The 21076-nt window shown below is 35.9% G+C and overlaps 5 protein-coding genes across 6 annotated transcripts; 2 read left to right on the forward strand and 3 right to left on the reverse strand.

Annotated features, from left to right (window-relative positions):
- Positions 1–26: 26 nt before the first annotated feature.
- On the reverse strand, positions 27–4101 carry shmt1 (serine hydroxymethyltransferase 1 (soluble)). Its single transcript, XM_057346019.1, has 12 exons — positions 3701–4101; positions 2950–3048; positions 2686–2831; positions 2470–2585; positions 2210–2370; positions 1985–2066; positions 1592–1804; positions 1399–1515; positions 1156–1278; positions 933–1049; positions 673–783; positions 27–591 (listed from the first exon to the last, which is right to left on the reverse strand). Exons 2-12 carry the CDS (start codon positions 3034–3036, stop codon positions 419–421), a joined length of 1446 nt encoding a protein of 481 aa, XP_057202002.1. The 5' UTR covers positions 3037–3048; positions 3701–4101; the 3' UTR covers positions 27–418.
- A 128-nt stretch (positions 4102–4229) lies between these two features.
- pdap1b (pdgfa associated protein 1b) lies at positions 4230–7189 on the reverse strand. 2 transcript variants are annotated; one of them, XM_057346021.1, is made up of 7 exons: positions 7018–7189; positions 6909–6940; positions 6561–6652; positions 6153–6248; positions 5739–5857; positions 5357–5508; positions 4230–5257 (listed from the first exon to the last, which is right to left on the reverse strand). In XM_057346021.1, the coding sequence occupies exons 2-7, from the start codon at positions 6919–6921 to the stop codon at positions 5196–5198; spliced, it is 534 nt and encodes a 177-aa protein (XP_057202004.1). In that variant the 5' UTR covers positions 6922–6940; positions 7018–7189; the 3' UTR covers positions 4230–5195. The 2 variants fall into 2 exon arrangements, with proteins under 2 accessions (XP_057202004.1, XP_057202006.1); XM_057346023.1 differs by lacking the exon at positions 6909–6940.
- A 184-nt stretch (positions 7190–7373) lies between these two features.
- bud31 (BUD31 homolog) lies at positions 7374–8603 on the forward strand. Its single transcript, XM_057346024.1, has 4 exons — positions 7374–7569; positions 7713–7835; positions 7918–8084; positions 8286–8603. Exons 1-4 carry the CDS (start codon positions 7476–7478, stop codon positions 8334–8336), a joined length of 435 nt encoding a protein of 144 aa, XP_057202007.1. The 5' UTR covers positions 7374–7475; the 3' UTR covers positions 8337–8603.
- Positions 8604–12174: 3571 nt separating this feature from the next.
- Positions 12175–15051, forward strand: cpsf4 (cleavage and polyadenylation specific factor 4). The gene is made up of 8 exons (XM_057346020.1): positions 12175–12582; positions 12662–12712; positions 12814–12966; positions 13116–13211; positions 13439–13532; positions 13638–13710; positions 13839–14015; positions 14119–15051. The coding sequence occupies exons 1-8, from the start codon at positions 12480–12482 to the stop codon at positions 14185–14187; spliced, it is 816 nt and encodes a 271-aa protein (XP_057202003.1). The 5' UTR covers positions 12175–12479; the 3' UTR covers positions 14188–15051.
- A 113-nt stretch (positions 15052–15164) lies between these two features.
- Positions 15165–16607, reverse strand: atp5mf (ATP synthase membrane subunit f). The gene is made up of 4 exons (XM_057346025.1): positions 16520–16607; positions 15620–15727; positions 15395–15511; positions 15165–15295 (listed from the first exon to the last, which is right to left on the reverse strand). Exons 1-4 carry the CDS (start codon positions 16533–16535, stop codon positions 15267–15269), a joined length of 270 nt encoding a protein of 89 aa, XP_057202008.1. The 5' UTR covers positions 16536–16607; the 3' UTR covers positions 15165–15266.
- Between the last annotated feature and the right edge of the window lie 4469 nt (positions 16608–21076).

Genomic DNA, 21076 nt, shown 5'->3' on the forward strand with positions numbered 1-21076 from the left:
CAAAGAATACAAGTAGAGTTATACATATGATTTATCTTGTTCTAAAAGGGTAATGACTTTATAATAGTAAATAACAATGAGCAGATCAATAAAAAAAATAATAAAGAGTCCCTAACACAGGTTCTCATTTACAGTATTTTAGACTTTATTTGCATCATACAAATGCATTGTTACTGTGGATATTTTTAAAATATCCAGTTGGATTTTTCATCTCTGTTGGTATTTTCAACTTTTAATACAAACAAACAAACATGTGAATCACAATGATGTGGTCAGTTGTACAAGAGTACAGATACCAATTATATGGGGTCAAGTCATATGGTGGTAGTAACAGACTATTAAACTGTATTCAAACAGTTTATTCTGTGCGCATTGAAGAGAAAAAATTTGGAAAGACCAAATGTCAGAGGGATATTATTTATAATTCAGGCAACCCAGGCATTGGAAACTTTCCAGCAAAATCCTCCACCTCCTTTCGAAATTTGTTGATTTTTACTTGATACTTCTCATTTTGAGCCAGTTCATCCTTAAACTCCTTCAAAGTTGCTTTAGGATTCATGTTTCTTTGGATCTCCAATGTCAACTCGATGCCTAAGGGAGGACAAACATGTGTTTTCAATGTCCAACATGTTACAGCTTTGCAAAATATGTTATTGCATATAATGAACTCACCTTGGTGAATGAACTCGCCAACCTTGCGGAAATCATCCTCCAGCAGCCCTCGGGACGTAAGAGCAGGAGATCCTAAACGAAGGCCGCTTGGTCGCAAAGCACTTTTATCACCTTCATGACAGACAAGAATTTGTGAAAACAAATAAATTACAAACAAGATGTCATTTACAACTTAAAATGTCTTTAGTAAATCAGCAACATGATATATCCTATTCATCAAAATGCATTTAAAAATACAATGAACTGTATTTAATGAACACCTGGGCAGGTGTTTTTGTTGCAGGCGATCGCACACGCCTCCAGGACTTTCTCTGCTCTTCCTCCATCGGTTCCGTTTGGACGCAGATCAACCAAGATGAGATGAGTATCAGAGCCACCTGAAGTATAACAAGATAAAAAGACCCAACAGCCACTATGTATCCAAGAGATGCATCACCCTATGCCAAAGGCTTTACATCCTTAATTTCTAAATCAGAAACTCACCTGTAACTATTTTGTATCCCTTTTCCATAAGTATCGCTGCTAAAGCCTTGCAATTAGCCAGAACTTGCATTTGATAGGTCTTGAACTCTGGGGTCAGAGCTTGCTTTAAAGCAACAGCCACTCCTGTTGAAATAAAAAATAAATACATGCGTGTTACAGAATGTTCCAAAAAACACCCAACAATTATGATGCAACTAAATTAATTCATTCAATATTTAGGGCGACGTCAACATTATTCCTTACCTGCAATGGCATGATTGTGAGGGCCACCCTGCAGTCCAGGAAACACCGCCTGGTTAATGAGACTCTCCAGATTATACAGGGTCTCCTTTCCTGTCTTTGCATCAACACTGCGCACTCCTAAAAATCAATGACACGGCTGTGAAAGAACGTAATTCAACAGACTCAATATCGTGCCAAATCACATGGAATTGACCTTTTCTGAAGAAAATGACACCTGATCTGCAACCCCTCAGGGTCTTGTGGGTAGTGGTGGAAAAAACATCACAGTATTCAAACGGAGAGGGAATCACTCCTGCTGCAACCAAACCACTAATGTGGGCCATGTCGGCCAGAAGATAGGCTCCATTCTCATCTGCTATCTTTCTCATGCGACTGTAGTCCAGGTTACGGGAATAGCAGCTGGTGCCTTGAGAGCATTTCATAAAAAAAAGTTAAACATTAAGAGCATTAGGACTACAACAGATTTAAGTATTATACTTGACTCTTGGAGCATGGAAATATCTGGCATTAATGGTTTACATATTCTGGTTCTAAAATGTTAAGTAAGTTTTTAAACTGTTGTACATGGTACATGAAGCACACAGACCTGCAATGATAAGTCTGGGGTGGAAGAGGCGAGCGTTCTCTGCAAGTCTGTCATAATCAATATATCCAGTTTCTGGGTTAACCTGGACAAACAGACAAAAACGTTTTCTCACTTTATGTGCCACATAATAAATAAATTCATACCGGTTCAGGACAGCATAAGGGTGACAAATTACAACATAAGTAAACTAATCCTTAAAGACGTGAATTCTAACGAAAGGTTCACCTTATAAGGCATAGACTCAAAGAAAATGGAGGTGGCTGAGATTTTCTTTTTGTCGGTCATGAAGCCATGGGTGAGATGGCCGCCGTCAGGCAAATCCAGGCCCATTATCCGCCCATGAGGTTCCACTATAGCTGTGTACACAGCAAAGTTTGCAGGTGACCCTGAGGAGGAAAAATATTTGAAAATATCCATCTGACCTAATGCCCAACATATAATACATCATTTTAGCAACTGCCAGTGATATTGAGAAACAAACCTACCAGAGTACGGTTGAACATTCACTCCCCATTTATCCGGGTCAAGGCCGTAAACCTTCAGCGCTCTCTCCTGACACAGACGCTCCAATTCATCCACATGCTCAGTTCCTCCATAATATCTAAAAACGTGTGTCTTTAATTTTGTGGCACATTTTACTTAACATAACACTGCTTTTATTGGCATGACAAGAAAACACAAAATGATTGCACAACAATAACCTCTGTCCAGGATAACCCTCAGAGTACTTGTTGTTCATGCAGGAGCCCAGAGCTTCCAAAACAGCTCGGCTGGCGAAGTTCTCAGAAGCAATGAGCTCTAATCCGTATGTCTGCCTCTTTTTCTCTTTCTTTATTATGTCGAAAACCTGTGTTGAAACAAATATACTGAATTATTTAACTAAAAACTGACTATGCTTAAATGATCTCCAAATGTATATCAGTGGCTCATAACTGTGAGTTTTGTCCGTAGAATGGATGCCTCACCTCAGGATCATTTGTGCTGAGAGGTTCCAACATCATGTTGTTGTGCGATTTCCATGTTTCATTATCATGGCCATTGATTTGAGCCATAACTGATAATCTCTATGGGAAAGAGTTGTTTCAGTTACATTTGCGAGAAAACTACTGTGTGCAAAACATACGGCATACGTACTTTTAACATAATTTGAAATCAAAGAATCAATGTACTTGACAAAGTTTAGTCGAGAATTGAAAGGTTTATTTTCAGGAGGGTTTATTGATTGTCTGCCTAAGCAGTGTTTGTTGCTGCAGAGCCAATCACACTTGAGTAATGCAGTAATGGACAGTCTGGTGAGTTAAGCTGTCAATCAAATATATAACTGCAGCTGCCAGCACAGACCATGTGCATGTGACCGATTACAGAATAAAAGTTTCAGCATGCTTATTCACGTCTTATCCACAATTTTGCTCGAATCTAATTCCTTTGTTATCATTTTTCCCGCGAAATAAAAACTATATTTATCTATTTAAAGTAGACTTAGATACAATGAATAACTTTGTATCTAACAGAGACAGATCGTTTCTTTGACATAAACATTTTAAATAACAAAGAGCTTATTATGCGACGACTTGCATAACAGTAGAAGTTGACACAGGTGTCATGAACATGGAGCATATGCAGGCGGTCACAAGTTCTGGATTTGACACATTAAATCAAAACTCCCATGTTTTTATAATATGTATTGCATAAGACTGGAAATAATTGTACACTTACCTTTACAGATGTGATTAACAATGCGTCCGGAGTCCGACCAACTTGGTTGTATCAACGCAATATTTGTGGATTTCCTCGTGTCAAAGTCCGCGAATTTTGGAGACCAATGAGAGCACGGGAGGAGTGGTCAACCGCCCACCTCCTATTCTTCTGACTTAAAAGAATAGAAATAACCTTAAATTGTTCAACCAATGTGTACTTATTTTGTGCTTTCTTTTGGAAAAAATAGAAAACTTTGAGCATCTGGCTGAGTAAATTCAATACAACGGCAACACGTGGTGACTCACTGTATGCTAAAAGAAGAACGGTGTCAGCAAAACAGTGCGCGTCATTTGCTGATCATTTCATGACCATAGTAATGTCCTTTTATTATTTTAACGCCAGGCGTAATTTTGCCCAATCAGTTTTTATTGTTGGTGGTACCTAGAAGTGATTATTTGTGTACTTCTGAGACCAATATAACGTAAAAAGATTTAATAAAATCTCATTCACTAAACACCTTTTCAAATTTTCTTTAATTTCCAAAAACCTTATTTCTCTGCTGGGTCACATGATAATGTTATTCTATTGTAAATATATCAACAGTTGCAAGGAGACTGTTAAGACATACAGCCACTGAAAAAATTAAGAGATCACTCCAGTTTTGCATTTAATCATAATTTCTAGATGTATTGTGACACTTCAAATTTAGTGTCTGTTTAATTTCAACAAATAAACCTCAAGAATGACAAAGTCACCCAAAAGCAATGCCAGAGAGTGAGAGAATGCAAAGAAAGTTGAGAAAAAATCTGGCTTATTATATCATATATTGATTTCTGAACTGAACCTAAAATACATTTTGTTCAGTATTGAAACATTACACCTTTTCTGTTCTTTTGACTGTTTGTCCTGTTTCAAATTTCTCCAAATAAATGCAAATGAAAAACAATGAAAAATTCAAACTAATTCACAGAATGAAACAAAAATGATCATTTTACCTAAACACGTAAAAACTGAAAATCTATTTGGAGTGGTCTCTTTTTTCAGTGGTTGTAAATGTTTTACAACATGATACAAATACATTTTCAATAAAAGTTCTGACATTTTATTGGTATTACATGTTATACTTAACATTATTTCAATACCATCAGAACATCATTCTAAAATGAAATCAGGTCCTTTACATCTGAGAACACATTAAGTCGTCTTTACCATAATTCTCCAAACTGAGACAGCAAAATTCCCCACGTTACATGTTAATATATTAATAAATATGTTTATACTCCTAATATCATCAAGAGAAAGCAAGCATTACAAGATATCCACTTAGTGAAATCATCAGGGCTCTCACAAAGGCATTGCTTTCAGGGTTAATATACTCTGAAATAATCCTTTCCCACAGAAACATTGTGTTACAATGTTTTAAATAGCATAACACATCATCAAGCTTTGTCTTCAAAAATAATTTTGTCAATATAATCGTATACTGTCCACAAATGCATCAAAACCTTTAAGATCATTTGAGAGACAATGAATGAATTCCTTTAGCTGCTGCTGCTGCCTGTGCTGCTTCCTTTGCTTCACCGACAACGAGAAAGACAGAGATTAATCTCGTTTATCCTATGAAAAAAAATTGAATAATTTCTACATGACGTTTGCAGAATGCTGCCCATTTACCTTTGCGTTCCTCCTCTTTTTTCCGTGAGGCCTCTTCCCGTTGCTTTCTAATAATGGCAAGCCGAGCAAGATCTGCCTTAGCTTGATCTGTCTTTCCTGCTAAATGCATTTTCATATACCTCTCCTTAGCTTTCTGCTTTTCAATCTCCTCCCTGAATGTGAAAAAGACATTTAAAGAGCTGAGAGGCAAGAGATCGGTATGTGTTTTGACTGTGATATGCATCAATTTGTGTAACATGCATTTTATAAAATGTAAACACGAATATACTGACATTAATTGAATCACAAAAAGTCAGTGAAGAATGATGGACAGTCACACAATAAACTGATTTAATATATTAGAGATAATAATATAAGCATCACTCACCCCAGCATCTCTTACCTTTCTCTTCTGGAAAGCTGTTTGGGTACCTCAAGTTCTATTTCTGTGACTTTCTTTGCTTTTTGGGCCAAACGATTGGGATTTTCAATTTCTATCAAGCCCTCAACACCCTTCCTTTTCTGAGAGTAGAGTAAAAATGTAGATGGAAGTTTTTTCAGAAGCTTTCAGAGTTAAAGAGTAATAATACTGATACTGCTGAAGAACCACTAGAACGATATCAGAATTGTGAGATTTCACAATGTCACAGTGTTGTCGTCCTAAATGCAGTGATTGATAATCAAAATAGCAGTAAGAGCATAATCATAATCATAATCAAAGAGCAATAAGATTTCATTTGAATTAAAACAGTGTGTCTGACACTTGCAACCTGAACTGACAAACAGACAATCATCATTATTAAGTCCTGAAGCTTACCTCAGACACTTCATCATCACTGTCCTCTGAACCTGATGCCGTCAATTTCTCCTCACTTTGGTTGTCATTCACTGATGCACCTTCTTCCTCTTCATTCTTTGATGTAAACAATAAACATCATTATATAAAGTGATGATGCGTCTTTTTATTTTTAATAAGATTCTTAAAAAGCCATAGATGACAGTGACAAGAAAAACAGAAAACTCCCTACAATGATAAAGACTGGTTAATAGAAACCAAGGTGGTCACTTTTATTTGCCAGTGATTTGTCTAAGCAGTTCAATGATCCCACCAAGTGACAGCATTAACCCTTTAAATGTTATTATATGTTTTCTGTGTCTACCTCTTTGTTATGTAATGTTATGTTATGTGTTATCTGGACCAGCATATTGTGACAATACCACTTGCCTTCTTTCGTTCTTTCTCTGCTTTCATCTGAGCATCTATTTCTTCAGGACTTGTGTAGGTTCTCATACGCCCTTTATGGCCACCTTTTCTTCCTAAAGAAAAACAAAACCTGTGAGATTATGTTCTACAATTTTTGTTCTCTACAAAAGCAAACAAAAATTCAGTACTTTGTTAGGAATTAGTATAAAATGTTTGTAAATAACATTAAAGTATTTGGTCTATTGAACAGAATATGACACCCCTGTCAGTCCATGACAGATGTGTGATGTCTCAACGTGGTCAGAGTGATTTCAGCTTTATGTGACATTTCAATGTACAGCACACAAAAAAAACATAACGATCTCTTACCTCCTTTGGGCATGATAATGATTAAAGTTGAGCTGAAATTAACGGAAACGACTTAATCACACTCTTGACAAAGATAAAGAATAGAGTTACAGAATATAGAGTGTCTCACTTTTATATAGCCAGATGACAAGGTAGTGGGCTTGAATCGTGGTTAAAAATGGTTAAGTGACGACTCGGTAAATTAAACAAATACTAATTTTACGATTAAAATCGATTAGTCAACCAGCGGGTCCATGTTCCTATATTTGCATTCAGGCACAAAAGCAGACACCTAGCCTGATGCAATCTGGTGATAGTTACAATGTGAAAACAGTTACTATTGTGTTTCTGGATTGCACTGCGATATATTTAGCAAAAAAATGTTAAATATTGTGGATAATAGTTGTAGTTTGTCTTGTACGAAATTAAACAAGACAGCTTGTTGACGAACTTTCTAGTGACAAGTGAAAGGACCTATGCAGTGACGTCAGACGTCATTCAATAGGCGACCGAAAAAGCTGGAAAGCAGCAGGTCGCTTTTACAAAACAACTGTGACGATTGTTTATTCTGTTAGAAAATCTCTAATAATGCCGAAAGTTAAAAGGAGTAGAAAGCCTCCTCCAGATGGTTGGGAACTAATAGAACCGACTCTTGATGAATTGGACCAGAAAATGCGCGAAGGTTCGTTTAAAACCGCAAGCAACGCGGAATGCTAACAAGTTACTCTTTAATTTGAGACATTTACAGTCAATGTTAACGTAAACAAACGGTATAATAGTACATCGTGTTTTCTAGTGTGATTAACTTGTGCTTTAAATTCACAGCTGAAACCGAGCCACATGAAGGTAAACGTAAAGTTGAGTCTCTATGGCCAATCTTTAGACTTCATCACCAACGCAGCCGTTACATTTTTGATCTGTTCTACAAAAGGAAGGCCATCAGTCGAGGTATGCTGTACAGTTTGGTAGTTTCTTTTATTTTAACAACTGGTTTCTTATGCGAATTGTTTAAATATTATTTTAATTTCAGAGCTTTATGAATATTGCATCAGAGAGGGATATGCAGACAAGAATCTCATTGCCAAATGGAAGAAACAGGGTTATGAGAATCTGTGCTGTCTGAGGTGCATTCAGTCGCGTGACACTAACTTTGGAACAAATTGCATTTGCAGAGTTCCCAAGAGCAAGCTTGAAGTGGTAAGTTATATTTGCTCCAACCTATCAGCAATGCCTCTTATTGTGAATGTACACTTTATCAATAAACAATATTTATGCCCTAATGATGATTTACAATTGTACTTTAATTGTACATTTTATGTCAGTTACTTTACATCTGTTCTTTGTTCTCCTATAGAAGTTATTTCTTGTAACACATTTGTTAATTTCTTAATTTTGTAGGGTCGAATTATTGAGTGCACTCACTGTGGATGCAGAGGATGTTCTGGATGAGTCAGGAGAACAATCTTAGAGCTGTGGCGTGGCATTGAAAATAGGGACTGATTCAATTTGATTTGTGTTTTTAATATGCTTGTCGAGTCTGGGCAACTCAGTGTTTGAACATTTTTTTTTTTTCTTTTTATTGAACTGTTTTTTTTCTTTTTATTAAACTGTACTCTATCTATATTGTTCTGGTTAACATTTGTCTAAATGGATGTACTTGGTAACATATGTAACCTAATGTGTAATGAATAAAACAGAATTGGGATTTTCATCACATTTACACTTCAATTCAAATATTTACATGCTTTACATGAAAAAGAAAAACACAGAAAATTCATAAATCATCAGTAATTGTGTATTAACATTGTTAATAAAGGTGTCACTAGCCACTTTAGGAGGGCTTTTAGTCTCTCAAATATTTTAGCCATCCACCTAAAAATTTGGGATTAAAGGAATATTTCACCAAAAGTGACATAAATCCATAATTTATTCAACCTTATGTTATCTTAGATGTATATGACATTAAAAATGAAGAGTTTGATTCCAAAATGAGAATTTAAAAAACAATCACTTTTTTTATTGTGCGTTCCAATTAATATCAATCAAACTGCAGTTGGTTTGTTTTGATTGAAGCCATAATAACTAAAAAATATTGCTAGCTCAATAAAAACATGATAACATAATAAAAAACATTTTTGTAAAAACGGAGTTATCTCATTTTGGAACCAAACTCTTCAAATATGCAGCCCCGGAAATAATTAAGAGACTGTTTCAAAGCATCATTTCGGTTTTTCTGAATTTACTATTTACAGGTAGATGTTTAGGTAAAATTATCGTTCTTGTTTCATTCCGTGAACTACTTGCAATATTTTTACCAAATTTAAAATAAAAATATTGTTTTTATTTGCAGCAAATTAGACCTGGAGAAACAGGTGAAAATAACAGAAAAGATGCTCTGTATTTTTTCAGACCTCAAATACCGCAAAGAAAACAAGTTCATATTCACTTTTAAGCAATACAACACAAATATGTATTTAGGGAAAGTTAAAAAATATAATTTTATGTCATAACAGTTTTCAGGTGTCTTGTCATGCTGTCTTTCACATTGCTGTTGGATGACTTTGTCACTCCTGAGATTTGATGAAATTCAACAGTCAGACACTGGACTGGAATGACCACAATACATCTAGAAATGCTGGTTTGAAATAAAAGTTGGAGTGGTCTCTTAACTTTTTCCGCGGCTGTATATCCTGGCTCTTCCTACAGTTGTAATGACATTGGATAGAGGGCCCTATTTCTGAAGCTCCAAAATGTGCATCCATTCATTCCAAAAGTAATCCACATCACTTCACAGAATTAATACACGTCTTTAAAGCGAAATGCTACTTATATGAGGATTTTTTTATCATTATTTTCAAGCCATGGCATGAGGATGATAAAACTCCGCATTTTGTACATGAGTCCAGGAAGATTTTATACTTGCAGGAAAAATGTAGATAATATATATTATTATTATTGGATTATGAGTTTAGAGGCTCATGTATGAAATAAATTCAGTTTTTCTACAAGAGTTCACAGAGACTCAATTACAGACATTTTGTAGATACAGACATTGAAATGAGAGTTGGTGGGGTGTTTCCTCCCTGCATGAGGAATGAGGTAGAAAGAGTGGTTTCTTTACAGTTTCTTCAAAATGTATTTGTTTAGTTACTGTTTTAGTGTACTTGTTACTGTTTATCCCAAAGTATGAAAATGTTTTGAGAATACTAAAATATTCCTCCCCTTGCATTTCTGTCCTCAGCACTGAGGCAAATCAACAGCTTACTGAATACCTGAAAGAGTTTTACTGTAGATCTGAGACCCCCGATCACTTCAGATCAGTGAATGTCTTTAGGAAACAAAAGAGAAAGTAAGCACCAGGCCCAGACGGTGTTTCAATTCAATTCAATTTTATTTATATAGCGCTTTTCACAATGTGCATTGTTCCAAAGCAGCTTTACAGGAGCAAATAAGAAAAACACAGAAAGGTAAAACACAACACAGTGAATGGTGTTTATAGACCAAGCAAGATCATTATAATAAATAATATCTAATAAATAAATGAATAAATAAATGCAGTCTCCCGGTGAGCAAGCCAACACTGCACTGCTGTGGCGAGGAACCACATCTCCAATGATGTTTCACCAGCCTGTCTGAAAACCTGTGCTGACCAGCTGGCCTCCATTTTTCACAGATCTTCAACAGATCACTGGAGCTGTGCAAAGTCCCTTCCTGCTTTAAACGCTCCACCATCATCCCCATCCCAAAGAAACCCAAAATCACTGGACTTAATGATTACAGACATGAAGTCATTTGAAAGACTGGTGTTGGCTTATCTGAAGGACATCACTGGACCCTTACTGGACCCCCTACAGTTTGCCTACAGAGCAAAATGGTCTGTGGATGATACAGTCAACATGGGACTGCATTATACCCTTCAACATCTGGACAGACCAGGGATTTATTTGAGGATCCTGTTTGTGGACTTAAATTCGGCCTTCAACACCATCGTCCCAACACTCCTCCAGACCAAACTAACTCAGCTCTTTGTTCCTAGCTCAATCTGTCATTGGATCACCAACTTTCTGACAGACAGACAACAGCTAGTTAGAATTGGTCAAATTACATCCAACAGCTGTACCATCAGCACTGGTGCCCCCCAGGGGTGTGTGCTCTCCCCACTGCACTTCTCCCTGTACACCAAAGACTGCAACTCTACTGACTTTTCTGTCAAGCTCCTGAAGTTTGCAGACAACACAGCTGTTATCGGCCTCATCCTGGATGGTGACGAGTCTGCGTACAGGCAGGAGGTTGAGCAGCTGGCTGTCTGGTGCAGTCATAACAACCTGGAGCTGAACGCTCAAAACAGTGGAGATAATAGTGGACTTCAGGAGAAACCCCCTGCTGAGCGAATCACTGGTACTACCCTCCCCACTCTCCAAGAACTGTACTCATCCAGAGTAGGGTTAAAATTAAATCATCGGTTTCAGATCATCGCAATTATTGCACATCTCTATAGAAAACACTAGGGGGAGCTGTAGTGCATCTGCATATTGCATATTTTAGTGTATATATTGTTACTAAAGCATGGTAATACTTGTAAAATGTACCACCACAACACAATCAATTTCATTTGTATTATTATTTTACTGTATAATAATTGTATTAAATAAACAATTTGTTGAATTTTGTTGTATGTTAATTTAATCAAATAAACAATTTATTGAATGGGTCATGTAGTTCGGTCGCATTTAAACAAACCGTATGGAACGGCTGAGCTTTGTATTGGAGTCTAAACTAAAAATATTGAAGATAAAAGTCTCTGGTATTTTTTCATTACACTTCATTAAAATGTACTACAATTCAATAAAACGTTTGAGAATATCAATGACGGCTCAATGTTGAAGCCCTCTCGTCGTTATATTGGTATACCCAAACATTTTATTAAGTAAGTTAAATATGAAATAATATATCTTAATGAGAAAACATCACCGTTTTAATATGTGAAGTCTCCTTGTTACACCCACAAATGTCTTGAGCACGTAAATGGTTAAATTTCCCTACTTATTCAAACAGCAGACATTGTAATCAACAACCTACACACAATATCAAACTATTGTTTAAATTGCTTTCTTTGGTTTATGCATCTTTTAACTTTACAATACACACAACATCCATTAGTACAATTATTTAAACGTTATTAAAGCGAGGTGGTTTCTCTGAAGAAATTCATATTTAAAAATACATACTTCCGTCGTCTCAGAGAACTCGATCATGTTGTGATAGATTAGTCAGCCTATCCGCGGGCAGAGTTCGTGGGTCAGGGGTTACGCGTAAGCAGCGTTGCGGGAGTACAAGATACGAATATCAACTATGCATTCTCAATTATGATAATCTCTAACGTTACCTATTTACTCATGTGCTATATTTAAAACCCTTTACAAAATAGATTTTTCTGGATTTCTCCCCAGTCCTCTGTTTTACGTCTACTATTAAACCTCATCGAAAGACGTTTGTTAACTTGTTAGCTATCAATACTTCTAGTAGTTTTCAAATCAGGTGTTATAACGAGAAGAGTTTCGGCGCCTGTGTAAAATATACATATAATTCAAAATGCAGGAATTAATCGCCTGTGTCGATCACATCAAATTTGATCTAGAAATTGCTGTAGAGCAGCAGCTAGGCGCTCAACCATTGCCTTTTCCCGGAATGGATAGTAAGTTAAACGACATTGATGTATAATTTTAAAAGATGATGGAATTCAATATGATACATGATATACATTTATTTTACAGAATCGGGTGCTGCTGTGTGTGAGTTCTTCATGCGAGCTGCCTGTATGAAAGGCAAGTAATGTGTAACAAATAGCACCTGCATATATCTTGAATGTTTGTTTAAAAGTTAATTTAATGCGTTGATGAGAATATACAGGTTTCTCTTTCGGCAGGTGGAATGTGTCCATTCAGACATATCAGCGGAGAAAAGACTGTGGTGTGCAAGCACTGGCTTAGAGGATTATGCAAGAAGGGAGATCAATGTGAATTTTTACACGAATATGATATGACAAAGATGCCTGAGTGCTATTTCTACTCAAAATTTGGTTAGTTTCTATGGCCAGATAATATCATTTTATCTATCCTTTTGTACTAAAATAGTAAATGTATGTTTTTTATTTATAATCTACTTTTTGGTTGATTATTAGTATTATTTATGTATTTACCAATATTTATTTATTTGTTTATGTTGCAGGAGAGTGCAGTAACAAAGAGTGTCCATTCTTGCACATTGACCCAGAATCTAAGATTAAAGATTGCCCATGGTATGATAGGGGTTTTTGTAAACATGGTGAGTGTTTACATTTTAGAAATTTACCAGTTGCACGTTTAACTGGATGCTTTACGCATCACAATGACATTACATGTTTACATTAATTTGACATTACATCATATGAAATGCTAAATCAAGACAGGGTAATATTTTAAAATTAAAGCTTGTTCGCATTACATATATTCTAAGATTGATTGTAATGGCAAATATGAAAGGTCTTTATCTTTTTGTTCTCATCTCATAAGGTCCGGATTGCAGGCATAGACACACAAGAAGAGTCATCTGTGTAAATTACCTTGTTGGTTTCTGCCCAGAGGGGAAGTCATGCAAGTTTATGCAGTATGTTTTTCATATCAGTGATTGCATATCGTGCTTTTATGTAGACATGCATGTGATTAACATTTGTGTATTAATTTTACTGTAAACTAACTTTGTAATCCTCAGCCCGAGATTTGAACTTCCTATGGGTGCATCTGAACAGCCACCACTGCAGCAACAAGTACAGTCCCAACAAAAGGTATTTTTATGGCTCTTATGGCAAAATTATATATGCTTCCTCATTTGTAAGTCGTATGTAAGTTTCATTAGTCTTGTTTAACATGGTTAATCCTTACTATTCATCTTAATTTCATCTTTATTCTCCAGCAACAAAACACACAGCCCATAAACAGATCGTCACAGTCACTCATTCAGTTGACAAACCCCAATGTAAACATAAACAACCACCAGAGAATGCCAAACTCTGTTGGGATGGTGCAGCATAATAGCAACATGGGTGGATCTCGTGGTCCTCGTCCACTGGACCAAGTTACATGTTACAAGGTGCCGTATGATTTTACGCATAAACATGTTATTTTGGCATAATAATCTTAAACTTCATTATTTCTTAATTTAATGTCTACTTTTATTTATGTGCTTCCTCCAGTGTGGTGAAAAGGGCCATTATGCAAACAAATGCACTAAAGGGCACTTGGCTTTCCTGAGTGGACAGTAAAAGGTGACTTCATTTCTACAAAGAGGATTTCCAAAAATGATGGCTGTCACATCCAGATTAAGATTTGATTACTGGGTACATTAACCTTTCATTGCAAAGGTTATAGTTGAGTGACATGAATTTGGTTCTACCTCATTGTCCATGTGCCAAATGCTCTTGTGGACATGTCACAGCAAATATATAGTATACAGGTAGAATGAACAGTCACTAAACTTAAGTTTTTTTTCTTGTCACATATTCATACTTTGAAACAAGATTTTTGTATTGAAGCTACAAGCCTCTTGACTCTTAAAACTCCGAGCATTGCTGATGATAGAGGACAATATATTAGGTTTTTTAGGGAGAGTATTTTGAAGTTCAGTGGCAGTGAGGATATCACTTAGTAGTCTATCAGCATGCTTGATGTAAAAAAAAAAGCTTTAGGGATGTTGTCTTATTACAATAAAGATAAACTGGAAAGTTATTTGTAATGTATGTGTGTATTTGCTTACAAGTCAGAGCATCAGTAAAGTTGATAATCATCTTGTCCGCATATGAATTTTAAATTAGGGCTGTCAAAACCATTATTTGCAATTAATCGCATCCAGAATAAAAGTTTGTTTACATAATATATGTCTGTGTACTGTGCATATTAATTTTGTATTATAAACATACTTGCATATATATTTAGGAAATATTTACATGCATTTATTTAAATTTACTAATTTAAATAAATACATGCTTTTTAATTTCTATATTTTTCTTAAATATATACATTTTATAAATACAAAATTTGCACAGTACACACCAGACTATCATGTAAACACAAACTTTTGCAATGCGATTAATCGTTTGACAGCCCTAGTTCTAAACAATCTGCAACATATAAAACCAGTTTACAAAATCAACCAATTTCACACATTAATAGATTTAATTACACAAATCTTGAATAAGAAGCTCTTCCACAGCACATCATTTAATAAAGCCAGTAGTCCAAATTAAATAAATGTAATTGTTTTATTGGTCACAATAATCACAAACAGAGAAAGCTGAGAGGTGTGGTGATCACACTGCCGCAGAAGAGAGTGGCCTGTGTTGTTTCAGTGGTATTTTCTCCACCTGTCGTGCTCTGTTGTAGGACAAAAAAAGAAAAGAAATGCGCCGTATGTAAAATCGCAACAAAGGACACATTAGTATCGATTCTTCCATAGGTTTAGCTTGTACTTACTGATGTGATCATATTCCCAAAGGTAGCTCAGGGCAACATAACCAACAAGAAACATGGCCACACCACCAATACCACCTTTCTTCACATTGATGTACTTGTTGTAATATCTCTCATATCCTAAAAGAAGATTATTATGAATATGATGGTCACACTCTGGGTGCAGTTACATTAAATCACACAGAAAATGAATATAATTTTAAAACTTTATATTAAGTGAGTCATTACCTCTGCGAACTCCACCAAGAAGTCCATTCGGGGTGAAGTCTCTTGTACCGAGCCATGACGGCAGTTGCCCAAGCTTGACATCCAAAAGCCTCTTCTCAGCCAGGGACACTGCAGAATCACAATTAAACACAAAGTTTAACTGAGAGTACTATGTAAATCCAACTCTATGCATTGTTAGGAAGGCAAGGAATTCTGACAGATTTGTAGCTGTATGTAGATGCCTGGCTTACGCTAGTACCTTTCAGTATTCTTTAAACTAATTAGGACTATCATATCATACAGTGTTATGCATATGGTAATACGTAAAAAAAATGTTTAGTACAGTATCTTAATATTTACAATCTGGCAACCTCACTGTTCTGCCAAGCTAACGTTACGCACCATGTTAACAACAGTAACAGTTACACGTTGGAAGCAGTGTCAGTGACACAGTTTAAGTGGCAAAACCTTGAACTTACGAAAAAGGTGCCATAATATTCTGCAAACGTATATAAACGCTGTCGAGCAATAAAGATGTTTTCCTCGTAGACAAAGTTAAACGGCTCAGTAGCGCATGACAGCTTTCGCCAAGACGCGCTTTTATTTATCGAGCACGTCACCACAACAGGATTGGCATGATTCTGCACCATTAAACAACCATACATGCTATCAGTACGGATGTGGAGAAGATATTGCCCGTACTAGGGATTCTTCTTGCGGCCAATGTTACTAAAAGTCCTTGACATGACTCTACACACACACACCGAGGCCTTCACTGTAAATGCACACAAACGAGATAATATACACCCACTGCAATCGTGACTTGAAACATTAAAGGCATAAAAAAGCACAACACATTTACAAGCGTTCCATCAAACACACTAAAATACATTCAGAGTTGTATGTTTCATTCACCCATACCTGCTTTATCCGCCATCTTGCTCTGTCTGAACTTCGAGATGATGGCGTGCCGCGGTGCGTGCTGGGAATAAAAAGAGATGACGTCACCGTTGAACATATGGGGCGGGGTCATATCACATGGGCATGGCTGACGTGTGCGAGAGCAGCAACACCATAGTTACGATACATTTACCACCGGAGGGAGACATTTCTTGGACACAGATATGATGAAAAGATATCACAGATATCGTCTTTTAAGAAAAATCACATTAAAATACATTTTAACACATTATTTCAAGTGTATTGTAGAGAGTGGACATTTAATGTGGTATAATAGAGTTCTCAAATATCACAATACTGCTTTTACACGGCTGGATTTAGCCTACATTGTGATACAGCATTTTGCAAGTAATTGTACAGATAAGGTTAGACCTCAATGAGACTTTTTAAGGGAATGGAAACATTTCTTAATTTTAAGATCTATTAAATAATGACTGAGGGCTGGTTTGCGTACAGTATTTTTTTCTGAAGTTTTCAAAGTCACTACAGATCACATAAACAGCAGCAGTATATCCTGGCTCTTATTTTAATTGAAGGTCCAGAGTAAACCTTAATCCAAGTCTTTAACTGTCATTTTTATTGATACACATAGATCCTGTGGCAGAATCCCAAAAGCTCTGTTGGCAGTCGAAAGCTTTTTAGTGGATAGGTAGAGCTTAGAAATAAATTAATAAAAACATATATAATATATAAGATTATTGTGGTTATGGCTCTGATTTAAAGGCAATTCAAAGTGACTCTGCATTTATCAGGCATAATCATTATAAGACAGGTGTCTTTAACTCTCTGTTTCACACTATACCTATATATAATTCAATACTACATGAGCAATGTAAGGGACTGTCATAGTGATCTCATTAGAATGTATGAGAGACAGCTGTATGATTCAAACACCATTAGACAGGTCAAAGGCATAAAAGTCATTCATTACTTTGGTCTGCTGTAAAAATCCCGGGCAGAATTATAATTCTGAGATTTTAATTAAAATGCCTCTGTAAACACATTCTGGAAGACATCAGTTCATAATCTTACAATAGTTAAATTGCCCATTGGGCAGTTGCATACTATTGATTTTCATTATCCATATGTCTGCTCTGATTTTCACTACCCATATATTTGCTTTGCAAATATTGTTCTTTCATTGCCATGAAACCAGATTATCACATTTAAAATAGTATTATTTCTTTTTTGTGTGTCCAAAGAACCAGGTTTATTAGCCGATACTGAAAATTGTACAGCGGCACCAAGAGACAAAAGATCAGGCAAACATCAATTCCTGACTCTAGCTGAAAAAGTTAATAAGATTCAGGATTAGGGCCCTCCCCTCAAACATTTATGTAATGGACAAACATGTTATTATTCCAGCTCCCTCCAATCATCTGCAATGTGAGGGATATAGCGACTGTATGAATCTCCTGTCAGCCAGCCTGGTTCATCTTTACTTTAACATTTGATTTTTTAATCTGTCATGCAACAAAACAACTGCTTTTCCACACAATATTTCTAATAGAGCAGTCCTGGGTGATAAGTTATTTAACTAATAAAGTAAAAGACCTGAAGTGCATCCAAGTATCTCTTTGTCACATCTGACAACCTAATAGCTTTTGACAAGATATCAAAAATCTGTCTTGCTGAGAAGACAATTAGGTTTTGCATTACACATTCATCTCAGCAATAACTGTCATGATGGGAATTACCATGCAGCATAAAGATGATTCGTTTAGAATATCTCATCAAACATACTGGAAATCACTATTTTAGTAATGACCAATATCACAAATGTTGCATGCACAAACTCTACAGTAACACTACGCTCTTCTATTATCATACAAATTATATCACTAGACTCTGCAGCTTTTTCCTTCAGGCTGCTAGGCTTCTTAACACCCTGGAGCCTAATTTAAATTATAGGAAAATAATTTAACCTACACAATTCCCTGTCTGTGTTTACATTGTTCTGGTAAAGTCAAATAAGATAAGTATATGCTGCCTATTTCCACAGATGTGGAATACTATTCACATTGTATTATGTGGGGTTTAAGATGTGAATAAATTGTGGGAGTAACATTAAAACATTATGGCAGTGAAATAGGGTCAAAATTTAATTTGTCTTGATGCCGAAAACGTTTGACATTTTTTACCTGCCTATTAATGTCAACTTCGCAAAGCCTATGCTTTAAAGGTCCAGCGTATGAAATTTAGCAGATCTAGTGGTGAGGTTGCGAATTGCAACCAACAGCTCACTCCACCCCTCCCTTTCGAAGCATCACGGTGGCTGACACAGGGCTAAGATGTTGTCACATTTTCACGTCTTTGCCGAAGGAGATAACATATTTACAAAACGCGTTCTGTAGAGCAGTTGGTCCGTTTTGGGCTGTAGAAACAACATGGCGAATTCCACGCAAGGGCACCTGCGGTGTATGTAGATAGATAGAAATAGCTCATTCTAAGGTAATAAAAACAATGCTTAGTTATGTAAGGTCTTTATACACCTCTGAAGATATAGTTATGTATATCATATTGCATTTTTGTCAAGAGATCCTCCAAAATCACACAAAGCACCTAAAACTAATAAACAGTCTTAACAACAATACATGCATAAACTGCATTTGGAATATTAATGGACACAATTACACAGATTGTTATGACAGGGATTTGATGAAACAATATGGAGACACCTCTTAATACATACAGTATATCCAATCTGTCAAATGAAAGCTATTGCCATAACTATTTGTCTCAGAATGCCTTAGAGGGATTTTGTAGACTCACAGTACAACAAATCAGATGATAGAGGAGGTAATGGAACGGCCCAGTCAGCTTTCTGAATACAGGAGCCTTGTGAAGCACAGGGGCCTTCTGGGGAAATGACATTGGAGAGGAAATTAGATTTCCACTGAGTAAATGAAGCATCCGAATGAAGAACAGACTCATTTAAATCATTAAAATGATTCATTTGCCCAGCTTGTTATTCCTAAAATGCAAATACTGTGTGTGTGAAAACAAAGGAAAGATGACTCAAAATTGAATGATATTGATTTGCTACCTCAGGAATATTAGCCAAACAAACAGAAGGTATCGGTGTAGGTTATGTTTTGTTGAAAAGGGTATGCAGTTCTGCACGGGAGCAAGATATAGAAATTGACAAAGGGAGGAATGGTTTGACTAACAGTGTTTCCTTCTGTCAAGAAAAAATACAGTAAAGGAGGTTTATCTGTCTTACAATAAAGTGATGTAATCAGTCAAAAGCCGATAACAAATAATTAGATATCACAATAATATAACATTTTAGAAAACATTAAGTGAATTCTGATTATAATTCTTTAAGTTTAATTATTGTAGCTTTATTTAGTTTCTAAATTACATTGGGATAAAATAGCATTAAATCCCATCATGCAAAAAGTGTTATTTCACTAGTAACTTGTAATAAAGCACTCCTGTGTCTTTATTTTGTGACCTTTTACTTTGATCAAACAGAATGCCTCAAAGGGAAACTATATAGCTGACATTTTCTTTAACACTTGAATCTATGATATGCTATTTACAAAAATAAACAATAGAAAGTTGGCTTTTATATCAGTCCTCTATTGGAGGGGTTATATAACAGAACACTGCACCTTTACCTTGTTTTGTTATACACACCAGCATTGCACATGCACGCAGACCTTACCACTACTACATTCAAAATGAGAGCTGTCCCACTCTCTAAAATGCAAATAAAGCAATCTATTTTGTGTTCCTCTCTCACTGTTAAGCTTTGATCTTTTCCAATGCTGTGGACAGACATCTAATGCAAAAACCAAGTTCAAGGCAGACTGTTGCCCAACAATGCAGAATACAGAACACTGATTCACACTTTTAATCATGACAGAGTGAACCAATTTAAGTGCAACCTCAAGCGCATTTGGTTCTCATAGCACTGGGTGTTATTATTTTTCTCAGAATGTTTGTTGAGACTGTATTGATTTACAGACCAAATTACTAGTGCACCACTAGTGCACCTCAGGGCTATAGGGTATGAAAGAGCATGCTCATTCAGGTCAGTGTTCAGTTGCCTTTTGTGCACAGAGCTCGTGCCTGTTGCCAATAACATCTCTTATCTTAAGTTTCTTTCTTAACTTTGCAGCAAAAACTAATAGAGAAGATCACAAACTACCCCGTATGGACTTTACTCTAGTAACCTATATCTGACATCATAATCTTTATGTTGGGTTAAAAAAGGTTATAATTTTAATTACATAATGTCTCATATAACACTTTTAAATATTTACATTGAAAACTTTTATGAAATGTTTCCTGGCCGGGTGACTATGTTTCATATTAAAAACAAGCCAACATGAAAAATATGTCTAGCTTGTTCTTTACTTATTGTGTTGGTATTGGGTGTAATGCTGCTGCTACACTGAAATTTCCCAGTTTGGGATTAATAAAGTATATCCATCCATCCATCCATCCATACTGTATTCTTTAGCATTTACTATAGTGAATTGTAGATTATAGTAAGTAAATATATATAAT

The sequence above is a fragment of the Triplophysa rosa genome, linkage group LG11 (genome assembly GCF_024868665.1).
Source record: "Triplophysa rosa linkage group LG11, Trosa_1v2, whole genome shotgun sequence".
NCBI classification, from domain to species: Eukaryota; Metazoa; Chordata; class Actinopteri; order Cypriniformes; family Nemacheilidae; genus Triplophysa; species Triplophysa rosa.

Coding starts and splice junctions, on each gene's coding strand:
- shmt1 (XM_057346019.1), bottom strand. CDS start 3,036: ATGGCTCAAATCAATGGCCATGATAATGAAACATGGAAATCGCACAAC. Junction 1,516..1,591: donor TGTCATTTTCTTCAGAAAAG/GTCAATTCCATG, acceptor ATTGATTTTTAG/GAGTGCGCAGTGTTGATGCA. Junction 1,279..1,398: donor TCACAATCATGCCATTGCAG/GTAAGGAATAAT, acceptor TTATTTCAACAG/GAGTGGCTGTTGCTTTAAAG.
- pdap1b (XM_057346021.1), bottom strand. Junction 5,858..6,152: donor GTGATGATGAAGTGTCTGAG/GTAAGCTTCAGG, acceptor CTCTACTCTCAG/AAAAGGAAGGGTGTTGAGGG. Junction 5,509..5,738: donor CAGCTTTCCAGAAGAGAAAG/GTAAGAGATGCT, acceptor TTTCACATTCAG/GGAGGAGATTGAAAAGCAGA.
- bud31 (XM_057346024.1), top strand. CDS start 7,476: ATGCCGAAAGTTAAAAGGAGTAGAAAGCCTCCTCCAGATGGTTGGGAA. Junction 7,836..7,917: donor AAGGAAGGCCATCAGTCGAG/GTATGCTGTACA, acceptor TTTTAATTTCAG/AGCTTTATGAATATTGCATC. Junction 8,085..8,285: donor CCAAGAGCAAGCTTGAAGTG/GTAAGTTATATT, acceptor TTAATTTTGTAG/GGTCGAATTATTGAGTGCAC.
- cpsf4 (XM_057346020.1), top strand. CDS start 12,480: ATGCAGGAATTAATCGCCTGTGTCGATCACATCAAATTTGATCTAGAA. Junction 12,583..12,661: donor GCCTTTTCCCGGAATGGATA/GTAAGTTAAACG, acceptor TTTATTTTACAG/AATCGGGTGCTGCTGTGTGT. Junction 12,713..12,813: donor GCGAGCTGCCTGTATGAAAG/GCAAGTAATGTG, acceptor CTCTTTCGGCAG/GTGGAATGTGTCCATTCAGA.
- atp5mf (XM_057346025.1), bottom strand. Junction 15,512..15,619: donor TCTTGGTGGAGTTCGCAGAG/GTAATGACTCAC, acceptor ATCTTCTTTTAG/GATATGAGAGATATTACAAC. Junction 15,296..15,394: donor TTGGGAATATGATCACATCA/GTAAGTACAAGC, acceptor GTCCTACAACAG/AGCACGACAGGTGGAGAAAA.